Raw genomic sequence first — 15,583 nt, forward strand, 5'->3', positions numbered from 1 at the left:
ATTAATGTAATACGGAACTACTGTTAGATACTCGTGTTCTTTAGGGACATCTAATATGTAGCTCTGAAGCTCTGATTGGCGCCGCCATGAGTCAGAGATAGCTAGCAGCACTAAGGACGAGTATGGCGAGTGGTGGCGACCCACGAGAGATAGAGGACCCGCCGGCCTCTTTAAGTTAAAGTTTGGGAAAACTTTGGTTTCCCATTCAGTTACAGTAGTACAGGCGAGAGAGTGGTGGATAAGACGAGCACTGTGTGTCGGCGTTGTTCAGCAGTTGTGGGCAGTGACGTGCAGTCTGGGTAGGCAAGGTAGGCACTGCCTACTTGTGATTTATATATATAATATGTGTGTTATTCCAATTGTTTAGACGTTACGATGACAAATGTAGCAGTTAGGCATAATCAAATACAAAAAAAAATGTAGAATAAGCAGTGCTTTTACTGTCCGTTCACTGCAGATGACAAGCGAAAAACTCACTTGCGCACTTCCATCCTGTATTCTTCAACATGTACGTTGAAAAGCACAACTCTGCTGTGCCTTTGCACGTAAATATGTTATGCCAGTAATCACCTGTTACGTATCCAACATGGACCAATTAAAATTGAGATATTACTGGACATTTGCGCAGCTAACGTCATTACACCAGCTACATTGTAAGCGTAATCCCTGCAAAATTCAAGTCAAAATGACAGCAGCGGTGTCTGCCGATATCACAGACTGACATCACCACACGTCACTGATTGTGGGGTATGTGAGTGGAAATACATCTAACATGATAACGCATATAACACATCTGGCGTGTGCTAAAGGATTAAAAATATCCGACGCCATCACCCAGGTGTGCCAATCACTGGAACGAGACAAAAAAAACAGTCCTACTTCTCCCTACAGTGCTTAACCAGCCATTAGATACACACAAATAGGGCCAAAAAAATCAGTGACACAATCGGAATTGACATGTCATCTTCAATGCGCCCGTATTCACTCATAGAGGAACCTGGTTTGTTTTGCTTTTCCCTCCGTTTTACCGAACTCGTACCGAACCGTGATGTCTGAACCGCGGTATGAACCGAACCGTGACTTCAGTGTACCGTTCCACCCCTAATAGATATACATTCTTTATATGTTAAGTTCAGATTTTTCTTCTGCTAATGTTCAGCGTCCACTAAAAGTTTTGTTTTTGCTCAGATATACTGTATATATCTATATAAGGATCCCTACAGATATGGCCCTTTCTGTCAAAGTGATCATTTTTGTTTAACATTAAATAAAGGGTCCATTTGCATGCATTTGTTGAAAGTTTCCTTGATTTTTTTCATTAATATATAAATATATATGACTCATATATTGCTCAATATTAGCTCTGGTACTGCTCATTTTCTTTCCTAATGAGAACAAAGTGAGCCATTAATGAGACTGAGCAAGTTATCTCCATCAAGTCTCAACTATGACTCCTGCTAATGTTGCTCTGTCTCACCTATTGCTCCTAGTGAATTTTAGGAGCAACATATGAGAAATGGATATATGACTCATATATTGGTCAATATTAGCTCTGGTACTGCTCATTTTCTTTACTAATGAGAACAAAATGAGCCATTAATGAGACTGAGCAAGTTATCTCCATCAAGTCTCAACTATGACTCCTGCTAATGTTGCTCTGTCTCACCTATTGCTCCTAGTGAATTTTAGGAGCAACACTTGAGAAATGGTTCAGACAAAATTGAAATTAAAACGAGGCTGAACTGAGAGTCACAGTTTTGTCTCATGAGCTGTAGAATAGCAACCTTTGAGCAAAAAATGTTTCCTCTGGGTGAAGAAGTTTGGCATGGACTCAGTCATCCTTACTAACTTTTACAGATGCACTACAGAGAGCATACTGCAGTGTTTCCGCTATGTTGATAGACCGCCACGGCAAAATTTCTGCCGCCACGGTATCAGAAATACGGCCATACAAAAGGCCGTCTATCAGCAGAGTGCATGTCGGAGAATAGCACGGACACGCGCTTAACACCGCGAGGGGGCACGTGCGCCACTCGGCGTTAAAGGGAGAGAAAGAAAAAAGAGACTTCCGCTGTCCGGAGGATAACTAGCCAGTTGAGATTGCGTGTGGGCGTCCTTGAGAACTTTAAGTCGTATAACTTATGTTGTCAGTTCATTTAAGCCTGTTATTGTATTAGTCTATAGTTCTTGCAATGTAAATGAAGTTAACTGGTGATTTTTGTTGTTTGTATTCTTCACCTGCTAGCTAAATTGCACTTGGCTGTTGATTCGATACTGATTGCTGAACGCCCTTGCCCTTGCTCACGTTTGTATTTTAGGTGCCTTATTATGCTGAAGTAGTTACACTGCATTAAGATAATGTAATTAATAGTGGGTGTATTGTTAGTATTTGCTACAGAATGCTTAGCCTATATGTTAAGATCAAATTAAGCAGACAGTTCCGTTTCATACGTAAAACATTTGTTGGTGTGGGGGGGGAGGGGGGGGAGAGGCCTGCAACCACTGCGAAAAAAAATCCTAGCGGAAACACTGTACTGACTGGTTGCATCACTGTGTGCTATGGGAGCTACACAGACATGGACCACAAAGCCCTACGTAGTGTGGTCCGGTCTGCTGATTTAATCATCAGCAGGAAGCTCCCAGCCCTAAAGGACACCCACCACACACATTGCCTCAAGAAAGCTGGCAGGATTCTAAGAGACTTACCCCGCATCCTTCAGTCTTTTTACCCCGTTGTCTTCTGGCAGGCGATAACGGAGCATTCGGTCTCGCACACGCAGACTGGACAACAGTTATGGCATAACAGTGCAGTTGGTACGTTATGTTATGCCAGGTTGCTTTGCGTTGTTTTGTCCTAAGAATTTCAGTGCCCAGTCTGACCCTGTGTTGTTCTGTGCATCTGACAATAAAAGACTTGAACTTAAACTATACCGGTAGCCCCGCCCACCATACCAACTGCACAATAACTACTTATGCTGTTGACAGTGTACAGACACATACAAAACATTATTCCATCACCGACAACTCTGTGTCCGTTCGTCAATTTCATAAATGGTACCTTCCACCACTCGCACTGCACCTGTGCAGCGAGGCACCAACACCATTTATTCACCCCCTTGACTATCATTCTAGTTGGCCTTCCTCGTGTGCCATACCCGGAAGTCAGAAGTCAGCGGACGACACGGTAACACAAACTGAACAGGGACAGCACACAACACAAAACACTACAACAGTACAGACATTACGTAAATAAACTTCAAGTGTAACCCTACTGTGTGTGTGAGTACTTGTAACCTGGTAGACCGCTAGAATGGAAATGTAGATGGCATGTATGTTAGCGTGTATGCACTGGTAAGGCTAGCTGAACTTTGCACCCACGGAGATTTAACTAACGACTGTCTATTTGCTAGCCTGGCTAGTGACAGAGCCCCTCTGTTACGGCAACCATGTAAAAAAGTTAATTTCAAGCCCTGAATTAGCCTGACATGACGCAATTCATACAGTAAACACATGAACCACTAGAAATTCTAGCAAGAATTGTGACTGTCAAGCTATTAGAATAAATAACAGTTAGGCCTAAATAAAGAAAAAAACTGATCAATTTATTGAACATGACAAAGACAAAAAACAAAACGAATATCTTCAGACGTAAACCAAGAGCAATAATGCTAAGTAGGGCTGCAACGATTCCTCGAGTAACTCGATTACAAAAAATGATCGAGGAAAATTCCTCTGCCTCGAAGCTTCTTTAAATTATTTTTAAAGATCACGTCACGTTCTTTCGCAATGATTATTTTTAGTGTGGCACAACGCGCTTACGTCACCCACAAAGCGTAAGGAGACGCAAGGAGTTAGCGGTATTTTTGGGTCGTGATAGTCTTTAGAGAACGGCTCACCCGGTACGCCGCATAGTCTTACTGTAGGCGGCAGCCACGTCTCGTTCGCGTCATGTCACAGAGTAAATAATTTTGTCGGTCAATTTTTCAGCAAAAAGGTTGTGGAGGGCAGCTTTCAAGAGATATGGGTATTCTGCATTTAGCCAAGCGGTATGATTTTTGGTGTGATTTGTGTAAAACTTGAATCTGAGTGAGACTCCGTCCCCTGGTACTAGACTTGTTACATTGTTTTGATGTTAACCTCAGTCAGATTCTGGTCGCTCACTGGCAGTGTGTTCACAATGTTGTATTTCACTCCATTCTACACTAAAACATCAGGGAGGACTGCTTATTGTAGATACGAGCCTGCTAAAGATAGCCAGTCTGATATCTAAAGATAGTCTGATTTCTGAAAGCGAGCCCGTTTCATTCGTCACGTGCCTGGCTGAGAAAGCGACCTCCGTTAGTCAGGCTAGTTTTGCCAGTTTCAGGCTATTTAAATGTCTCTGACAGTCAGAATCACTGTTTACAGGCAAATGTCGCGGTGGTCCTTGGCCAAATGTGTATATTGACCAGTTTAGAGCTAAATACTCTTGCCAGAGCCTGGAATCGAACCAGTGTTTTGAGTGATTTTGCATGGGTCTCCATCAGGTCATTTCACACTGAGGTACGCAGTAAAAATCACTGTTCGGATTTCCCGCATCTGGTACATAACCAGTATGGATAAATACATGGTCTTCACAGTTAAATAATTTAAAATCCTGAGAATAATAATAATATTATTGTTGATTGTGTGAACTAGCTGGGTTTGCTGTTGGGCTAAGAGAATAGAAGAACATTAGTTCTTTGCGTTGGGTCAGCACAGCAGCGGAAGTGGTGAGACCTGTTTTCCGGTTTAGTCATGTGACGTTTGACATATACCCTGTTAAAGATCCTGTAAAGTAAATTCCATGTTTTGCTTCTAAGTACATTATATACGTGTGAAATGAGTTCCTGAAAGCATGTGCAAAGCGCTAAGACTTTGTCACACTGAAATGTGGAGTTAAACCGAAAAACAGTTTCTCTTCCGTTTTCAGATCAGGTTTTAATGGGCGGAGCCAAAAAATGCCCTATCTACGTCATTTCGCCCTATCTACGCCAGATCACTGAATGGCTCCTCCAGCTGTACTGTTATTGTAGCCTACATCAGCTAGCTAGCTAGCTTCAGGATGTCTCCCACCACCCACAACTGCATCTTCCCTGGATGCAAGAAATCCAGCTGCGCTGCAACGCCATTTAAGTTCCCTATTGATAATGAAAGGAAAAATGGGTGTATAGATTTTGTGAAGAGCCACGCTCATGGAAAGCTTCGGATAAACTCCAACAGCCGCCTCTGCACGGACCATTTCACGGCGGACAGTTTTAACATGGACCAGAGACAGACGGGGTTCACCAACACACGGCTTCTCTTGCAGAGCGGAGCCGTACCGAGCATCGCCCCTCCGGCCGTTCATCCTCCGGTCGCACCTGGACCATCCACCGCCGCCAGCAGTTCATCACTCAGTTATGTGTGCTTGTTATAATTATACTAGATAACTTTTCCAGAGGTATCTCTGCTATGAGTTAGTGCAAACCGCTAAATTGATATTAGGCTACTCGGTGTAGAATGATGGTATTTTGGTGATATGGTAGCTAATGTGTTAGAAGTAGCCTAGTTGGAGAGCTCACTGTCTGCTGTCTCTGGTGTCCATTTTTACTGTTACAGCTCAGGGGAACATTTCATTTATATGCATCTTTATGTTTCACTCATTGAACAAATAAATACTAAATCTATACGGTTTTGTTCGGCTTGACATAGCGTCCAGTATCTGGGTCGGAGGTAGGCACTAGGCAGCGAGGGGCGGAGCCCCCCCAGTCCGGAGACTGGGGGGCGGAGCCCCCCCAGTCTCAAGCAGAGAAGACTGCTGATTTTATCACGATTTCAAAGCCTAATTTAACATACTTGTCGGTGTTATTTTTTCATTTGAATTTGGATGGGTAGTTAATAACACATTATTCTGTGGTGTGGCGAACTTAAAACTCGTTTCCAGGTCCACGTTACAGGATCTTTAAGCAAAATTACATTTTATCCGATTACTCGATTAATCTATGGAATTTTCGGTAGAATACTCTATAACAGCCCTAATGCTAAGCCTATTATTTTGTTAAATAAACAGTTAAAAGATACATTGGACGAATTTACTGTAAGTAGGCTATCCTTGGTATAAACAAAAGACACACATGGAGAAATATTGCATACAAACTTGAAAAGAGTGATCATTGGAACTGGAATCCTACTTTTTAAACAGTGTCTAACCATAACCACATTAAGCCCTACACATTCTTATTCAGGAAAATGATCATTCTATATGTTCAGGGGAGAGTCGAGTACGGAGGCGATTAATGAGCAGGGTGGCAGTAGAAAATACTTTCTGCGGGATTGCGTCGGCTGCACTTCAAGATTGAAAAGGAGGTGGTGAGGGGCTGTATTTATTTGACGAGCAATCCCGCAGCAGCAATCCCGCAGTTTCTTTATGGTTTAACCACATGCGGTTTTGCATTGAGCTGGTGGACTTGTGGTAACATTATTTTGGTAATCAATTTGATCAAAATACCTCCACACCGCTTTTTTGAGCGTCAAAAAGGAGACTCACATCAGACCGTGTAAAATATCGTACCTGTTTGTAATTTCTTTTGCCATTTTAAACATCGAAACTAGGCTATTACAATTCATGTCAAATGGAGGGCTTATTTGTATAACCAATTTTATTTTATTTTTCAAAGAGTTTATAATTAAGTACTCTCATAAGTATTTGAATACTAACTTACTTCAGGATATTTGGATATTCAATTAACCACACCCATCCCTACTGTGTAGATTATAATAAGATTCTTTGAATTTAATATTGTTTTGAAGTAACAAATGGCTCCAGATCTCCAGGACAAACTCCTGAAATGTACTTTATATGCTAGACTCACCATTAAGAAGGAAGTTGGTCAAACATGAAGAGGGACGGCTGTTGACATCTGTAGGAGAGATGCGATAGGCTCCGGTGCAGTAGTGCAGTTCTGATATGCACCAATGGAAGACAGATGATACAGATAAGCTACAGGACATGGTTTTAAAGTCTTATTGCATGATCAAATTATTTCCTTCATTAAATATTTTGCCTTTTCACCACAAGCACCTATATCAATGCTCAAACTGTGCTAGTGCTGTCACGGTACCAAAATGTCAGTAGTCGGCACTAATACCAGTGAAATTTCATTTCCGATACCAAAGCAAAAAACAAAAATAGGTTAGTGAACAACTCATTTGTTGACAGTAACCTACAATATCTATGGCTGTAGCCTACTTATGACAACAACAATACATTAGTACAATCACAATGCATGTAGGTCTAGAGGCAAAATATTTGTGTGGACTGAGTGGAGACATTAAGCGAACTCAGATGACTTGGAGATCATTTGTAGAGCAAAAATATATATATCTTGACTTGAACATAATTTATAAGTAGCAAGAGTGGATTCAACATGCTTCGTGGGGCCCTTTAAATTTTGTTTGGGCAATGAGCACAAAACTTAAATATACATCTCAAACTCAAACACAAATTTCGGCAACTATATAATCTAAAAGCCTCTGTAAAAATGTGTTAACCCTGTTGTGCCCTCTCCTTTCGTATGCTCCAGTATTAGGTATTGCATTTGCAGTATGCTGCAAACCATAAAGGACATGAACGGTGGTGTTTGCAAATTGGTTTCTGGTGATCGACGATGTTCTCATTGTCATCTGCCTCCCATCCAAAGTATTTCCATATGTGGCTCTCCACTTTTCTTGTTGACAACTTTTAGTGGAGCCCCTGCAGCATTAGCTGCTTGTCCAGTGTTGCCAATTTAACGACTGTCGCTTTGTCACTTTATAGAGAGCCACTAGCGACTTCTGGTGAGATTTTTTCGGCAACACTGTGCTTGTCAGCGTCCGACTGCATGGTACTACCGTAACTTCAGAAATTGGCACATGTATCCATTATGTTAACTATATTTTAACGAGAACGGATACCCCAAAATAAAAACATTTTAACAAAATGTATACATTTGTCACTCCTTTGCATAGTAGTTTACTGCACAATACAATCATACAAGTAAAACATGTCTCACAATCAACATGATAAACCCCCAAATCATTCAGAATTGTTCAGGGTTTACATTTCTCACCTATGCTGTTCGTGCGAGGAGTGCACCACTTAAGTGTAACTGTCTCTTTAAGCCCGCTGTCTCGACTGGTACTGCCTGCCATGTGGAGGTCACCTGCACATAAAAAACAAAACAAAATTCAATCAAATATTTTCACAATGCTAATGTCTAAAGTGAATATGACAAAACACATATGGTACTAGGGGTGCACCGATCCGATATTAAGATCGGATATCGGCCCCGATATTGACAAAATAGCTGGATCGAGGATCGGAAAAATGAACAGATCCACTGGCCGATCCATCAATTTTTTTTTCTCGCAGCACATGTCATTTTTCAGCAGCATGAGTTAACCAAACCTTTAGATGCGTGAGTTCTAAATATTTCCGACGGTCCCCACAGCAAGCATAATACTCGTAGCACTAGCATGCTAGTGATACCTGTTAGCCTTCTCATTAGTACATATTGAAGCCATACAGCGTTTGTCGCACAGTTTTTGTCTATCGGACAATATTCAGTTTGAATTTTCGAAATTGCATATGCGACGTTACGCTTTGAGACCCGCATTTGAACGATCACATATGTACGAGTATAGTAGAGTTGTTGAGCTGCAGGAATTCGGCGTGCTCCTAGCATTGTGCTTTTGGATGTGCTTGATTAAATTGGTAGTATTGTACACCACCCCTCAAAACATTTAGCTCTACTTTGCAGACATTGCAAACACCCGACGAACTAGTTGGCGTGGCAAGCGTGAAATATCTCCACACAGCCGACTCTTTGGCTTGCTCCATGTTACTTTTAAGTTTAAGTGTCCACTGGTTGGACACAAACTTTACACCGCACGGTGCAATGCTTCAAGCTAAAAACTTCCATGGTTCACACACCAGCGACAACAAATAAATAAGAATTCATTTTATTTTTATTTATTTTTACATGTTAACAATGTTTGATTACTATTGTATGTTTGACCAATACACTATTTTGTTTTTCTACTGCTACATTTAATTTATTTTAATACGTTTGATTACATTCTATTTTAGAATTTTGAATGCCCAAGTGTTTTTTAAATGACAAATAAATAAGAATTCAGTACATTACATCTGTTATTTTGTCTTAGTTAGGAAAGTAATGTTTAGTTAGGAAAGTCTGGTGCCTTTAGTCTCTTCCACATGATGGAAGAGGTATAAGGTACAAGGTGGGAGGTATACAGTTTATTATTAATTCAACAACGGTATCGGATCGGTATCGGGTATCGACAGATACACAAAGCCCAGGCATCGGTATCGGTACTGAAAAAGTCGGATCGGTGCATCCCTAATACAAGTAGCTAGCTACTGTGGTGAACCTGGCTTGTTTTACAGTGGTTTACACAGTCTCGCTAAACAGATGATCGGAGTGTTGTGATGGGCTCAAATAAAAACGCATTGCTATGTTTTACAACCGGATTGACCGGAAGACTAGAAACCGTTGTCAGAAGAAAAAAAGAAAAAATGTCTCAGACTGGTTTTGAACCTACAACCTGGGGGCCTCGTGTATAAACGTTGCGTACGCACAAAAAGCTTGCGTATGCTGGTTTTCACGCACACTTTGTGATGCATAAAGATTTACTTGACGTGAGAATGCACGGGCCGTGACGGAAAGTTTTGAGCAGACGTGAGAATGTGCGGACCGTCCGCAAAGTCTTGTCTGGCTCTGTAACATAGCGAATTCTAACTGAAAAGTGCCGAAACAAACATTAGAAAATAAAGTTTCCACTACTACGTTTATGACGTTGACTATTCAAAAAACATAAAAATAAAAGTTTGATCATTAATGTGGATGATCACATCAAAATGCCAAAACCCAAAACGGGAAATGCTATATAGCCTTCTGTTTAATCCGCCACCACTTAATAACTTCTGTTAGACTTGAGGGTGTCAAACAAACGATAAAATCACTCAGGAAATGCATGTCACGCTAACCCTATAGCTGCCATGCTGTTACGATGTGCCACCACTCGTTTCTTCATTTAAAGTTTTACATCGGACCATTTCTTTTTAATTTCTGCCATGGTCCGGTTCTCTGAACCCACATCATTTATGGCCCTATAATAATAATAGTGATTTTATTTGTAATGCACTTCACATTTAGCTAAACCTCAAAGTGCTACAGGTTAAAAACATGAAAGGGCGCAAATAGTGACAGTTTTCCACTCCGCCAATTTTCTTTTGTCGCTAATACATTTACATTTACATTTAGCAGACGCTCTTATCCAGAGTGACTTACAGTAAGTACAGGGACATTCCCCCCCGAGGCAAGTAGGGTGAAGTGCCTTGCCCAAGGACACAACGTCATTTTGCGCAGCCGGGAATCGAACCTGTAACCTTCAGATTACTAGCCCGACTGCCTCACCGCTCAGCCACCTGACTCCCTAATACCTGATGACAGGCCGACAAACAGGACACATTTTCTCGCCTCTACCTCTGTTGTCAGAACCTCGATCTCAGTCACCGTATTTATTCGAATAAACGCCACGGCGTTTATTAAATAACGTTCATTTTTGGTGCGCCGTTTATTTGAGGGCGGCGTTTATTAGAAGAAATACGGTAATTCAGACAAAGAAATTACCTCAGGAGCGCATTTATAGGCCATCTGCATATTCATTTATGGGAGGAGGAAAGGCGGGGTCAGTGGCTCGTTCACGTGTGGCTCACATTGAATGTGATTTATAAAGGAAAGGTGCGCAGGACCTGGCGTATGACCGGTTTTATACATGTGAATATTTCTGTGCGTAGGTACTTTTTGAGTTTTGGCCGTACGCCATCTTCTGGTATAAAAGCTGCGCAATCCTTATACATGAGGCCCCTGGACTTTACTATGTTCAGTAACTGGATAATAAAATAAGACGTTTCTCCTAAGGCAAGCATTGTCAGATTTGGTCCAAGCACAAACAGCTGTAATTGTCATATTTTCACATACCAAGGTTAAACTTTGCAGGCTATTTCAGGGGGGTGTCACCTTAAAGCCTATTAGGTTTGAAAAACCATCATTCAAAATGACATTTGATGTAGTGACACAGACATATTGAGGCAATGTGGACAGTTACATAAATACACCCCTTTCAGCCATTTTGTATTTGATTCTACTGTCTTAAGTAACGTTTTTAAATACATAAATGATACATATCTGTACAAAATTTCACCTTTTGTTTAAGAGGAGATCGATTTTGAAGGTTTTCCCAAATTATCACTGTACAGGAAAATCCATCATAGCGGACCTTATGGGTCCTTGAGGCTTTTTTGTTCCTCATGACAAATGAGACATGTACACCAAGTTTCAGAAGAATTGGAGCAATGGGGTGGAAATGCCATCACTTTGAAAATCTTTTGGACGTTCCCTGTGGCGCCCCCTATGGTCTGATGTGGCCTATATTTGGTGTGGGGGTACCCACTTGCATGTAGTATCAATGTGCCAAATTAGAACATTTATGAGGGACTTGAGATATTGGGGCGCAAGGAGAAAAAATAAATAAATAAGAATACTAACAAAAACAATAGGTTCCCTCCTACCGGAGGAACCCTAATAAACATATATGAGAGAGAACAACGGTTGTGCCCTTGCCGAAAGCGAGGTAAAAACACTTAAGGTGGCTTCGCAGCTTATAACAAACGCAATAACAACAATCCTGATGGAAGAATCCTAAATATATATGAGAGAATATATAGGTTGCGCCTATATTCACCCAATAACAAAAGGTAGAACCCCAATAGGTGGCTTCGCCCCCAATAACAAAAGGTAGAACCCCAATAGGTGGCTTTTCAGCTTCGTTACTTGGCCCGCCAACTAGTACATACCACTTTTGAAGAACTCCAGGTGGGCGTCTTTGTGATGGAGAAGTTCCACATCATAATTAGCTGATGTGTTGGCATGCTGCTCCTCCTTCATGTCCATAATGCAACAGGAAATAAAAGATCAGCAAGATATAATTTTCAGCCATCAGTGCAGTCTCTGGCGTGCATGCATGCGTGCGTGCGTGCGCACACACACACACACACACACCTGCTTTCATGTTCATAAGGATCCGAAGTGAGTGACAGAGCAAGATGCAACCTCACTCTTCTCCATCCAGAAGTGTACGTGACTCAGTAGAAAACATTACAACAGATACATAACATAGGTCCATGTGGAACGCAGAGAAATTTGTTACCAAGTAAGGGGAAAAGGCAGCTACCTGCCTGCCACAGCCATGGACATTTTCACAACTCAAATGATAGAGAGCATGAGATAGTAAGTGATGAAAGGTTAACAATTACAGTAGCTCTAAAAATCAACATCTACTACTCAACACAGCACAGAGGACCACAGCAAGACACTACAAAGGGTGGGGGAGAAGGATGGGGCAGCGACCAATTGTATCTCAATGGAGATCTTATTGTCAAAACGTAATCAGCATATGGTTGGGATATGAAGGAAAAAGTTTGGACAACTACAGGATGCATTCATTCCTGCCCAAAAACATTTAATGTTGATTTAGACCGGGGATGGGCAGCTCCAGTCCTAGTTGTGTACTTTTGTTCTAGCCCAGCACCAAAATTATGTATATTGATGGTCAATGTGGTTCTTAAATGTCATCAATTAGGTGTGTGTGTTGGAGTTGGGCTGAAATCAAAAGCCTACATTCAACGTTGGGGCAGATCCAGGACCAGAGCTGCCTGTCCTGTCCTCGGCCTTTCTGGGATATACAGTCAGGGCCAATCAAAGTAGTGAAGGAGTATTGAGCATTCTGCGGTCCCTTGGGTGTGTGTGAGAGTACTGACCTGGTCGCAAACATTTAATGTGGGCTAGCAAAACAGAAAATACAGAATGAAAACAGCAGCTGTTCCTAGAGAGTAATATCAACATTGTGATGTGATGGATTCAACACAAAAAAGGCAAGTTAAAAAGTTAGGCTTAAGGCCTGATGAAATGGGCCATGATGTGTGCAGTATGATTAACATTTAATGGTATGTATTTAATATGGTGACAGAAACAGCATCAGGATGTAAGTGATCAACTGGAATGGTCAAGCAGTGGTCTGTTTTTTGGGGTTGATATATTATAATTTAAGGTGATTTGTGAGGAGACGTTTGGAGACTTATCCACATGTCAGATGCTCTATAATTAGTCAAATATCAAAACAAAAATGTATCCTGAATGCAAACAGGAAACACATCAGAAAGGCTTTGATTTGGTAGTTAACTGCTTGTCGTCTGAGAGAACTTAATATATTCTTCATATGAACTACAAAAACAGGAGAGAGAAAACAGTGGACCTCGTTGCAATGCCTTCAATAGCAACTTCTAAATGCTTACCTTAGCTAATTCAGTTTTCTAGAGTAATTTGCTTTGTATGGTTAAAAGAAGAATGTGCATGAAACTGGATTGGGGAAGCACAGAGACAGCAAAAGCAGCAATATGGAGAAATACATTTTAAAACATACATAAATACTCTCATCTAGCAGTCAAATCCCTACTAAATAAAAGCATTTTAAACATACACCTGTCTTTACTGAGAATTACAGGTAATTGCACCCTAGCACATAAATGACTGTAATAGGCAACCCAGAAACCATTTAGGCTGTTAAAGCCTAAGCTTTCAAGCAGGGCTTCAAATTGCAACCATTTTGTTCACATATGCTCCCGAAATTGTGTCTGCGTGACCTCAAAATATAATTGGGAGCATTTGTGCAAGTGCAATTAATCGTTTTGGTGCGATCTGTTTTAATTTATTTACAAAACACTTGCTGAATCGTTAATATAGCGGGACAAGTTATTCCTTACTGCGTGAGAGCGTGTGAAATGTTTGAAATGCGTGAAACTTAGGCTGAATCCCAATACTCTGTCTTACCCCTACCCCTAGCCCTTAGTTTACCCCTAGCCCTTGTGTCTCGAAACTGAGGGGTAAGGGCTACATAGCCCTATGAAATGAGACACCACTTGGTTACGGTTACGTATACCGATGTCTCCAAAGAAAGTAGTGTTATGCACTGATATCAAACAAAATTCGTTTGAAATTCGCTGCTAATGGAGTTTATTTAAAACTGTAGACATGCATGGAGTACATTCAAGGCTCATCATAGAAATGCGGGACTGTTGTGCAAATCAGCAATGTAACGTTAGCATAGCAAACTAGCGATTTTTTAAAACATTTCAATTAAGAACATGGTTGCAAACACATATGTACAGGACTGTGTATAGCACAAAACAAGACAGTCGTAATTTTGGAATCATTTATTTAAGCCGAAAATATCCTACATTTTTGGGACTCTGGATGATCTGTCCGCCATTGTTGCAGGTAGCACAGTATTCAAATACCCTTAGCAGGGGCGGATCTAGAAAAATATTCATGGGGTGGCAGAGAGGGTGGCAGAAGTATATATGCTGATTTAATTGCAGTCATATTAATCAATGTTTATTTGGAATCAATGTTTATTTGGAATGCCCCCAAATTAAGACATTTTTTATAACTCAAAAACATTAGGCTACATTATTATGGCACATTATTAAAGCCTTAAATCAAAGATATTGAGGAAACACTGATAAAAAAAAAAAAGTGTTTTCATTGATTTATTGGCTATTGCTTATTCAACAATAAACTGTAGCCTATCACCAAACCGAAGGTTGGACAACTTGGCCAGCTAGTAGTAGAAGAATGTGCAACAAGTTTGAATGGTCGATTTTGACAAAGATATTGAATAAACACTTAAAATGGTGTGTATTCAAATGTCTGCTAGGTTTTTTGGCATTCAGGCTCTCTACTCTTTTACCCCGGTCCCTAAATATGACACGAAGCCTGAACGGAGGTACGAATATGAATGTTTGTTGAATCTCAAATATAAAACTGATTTCACCTAGGTCTCGGCGCAGTGGGGAGGGTGGTTGGAGTCGTCTAGTGCTGCATTCACTTGCAGTGGGATATTAGCAGGGCCAGGGAGTTTTCAGGCGATCTTTATGAGGATGGATCAATACTTTTCGGCAAAGTCTGTCAACATTCAGTCGACCATATTCGGCGTCAAACTGTTGTGGAACAACTTCGGTCGCTCCAACACAAGAACAGGAAGGCTATCAAAATTCCGCAGATTTTCAGTCTAGCCCTACCCCTTGATCAAAAAGAGTATTGGGACACCACTTACTCTCACGGGAACGCACAAAACTAAGGGCTAGGGGTAAGGGCTTACCCCTAGCCCTTGCCCTTACTTAATTGATAAATTGATGGCTTAAATAATTGATTAAAAAAATGACAGTATAGCACAAAACAGACTTGTTTTGTGCTATACACAGTCCTGTACATATATATTTGCAACCATTTTTCTGATTGAAACGTTTCTAAAAATCGCTAGTTTGCTACGCTAATGTTACAGTGCTGATTTGCACAACAGTCCTGCATTTCTCTCACTAGCATGTCTACAGTTTTAAGTTAACTCCATTAGCAGCGAATTTCGTTTGATATCAGTGCATCACACTACTTGCTTTGGAGAT

At 40.9% G+C, this 15,583-nt stretch overlaps 1 protein-coding gene across 4 annotated transcripts in view; it reads right to left on the bottom strand.

Annotated features, from left to right (window-relative positions):
* Positions 1–15,583, bottom strand: part of ints13 (integrator complex subunit 13) — a 53,160-nt gene that overhangs the window by 15,289 nt on the left and 22,288 nt on the right. For 2 of the 4 annotated variants that reach the window (XM_062482859.1, XM_062482861.1), the window contains exons 8-11: positions 12,884–12,907; positions 11,921–12,005; positions 8,109–8,201; positions 6,873–6,962 (exon numbers count right to left, since the gene is read on the bottom strand). In XM_062482859.1, coding sequence (XP_062338843.1) covers positions 6,873–6,962; positions 8,109–8,201; positions 11,921–12,005; positions 12,884–12,907 — 292 coding nt within the window. The remainder of the gene's footprint in view (positions 1–6,872; positions 6,963–8,108; positions 8,202–11,920; positions 12,006–12,883; positions 12,908–15,583) is intronic. The other 2 variants (XM_062482860.1, XM_062482862.1) reach the window with 1 other exon arrangement.

This window comes from Osmerus eperlanus, chromosome 17 (assembly GCF_963692335.1).
Source record: "Osmerus eperlanus chromosome 17, fOsmEpe2.1, whole genome shotgun sequence".
Classification (NCBI taxonomy): Eukaryota; Metazoa; Chordata; class Actinopteri; order Osmeriformes; family Osmeridae; genus Osmerus; species Osmerus eperlanus.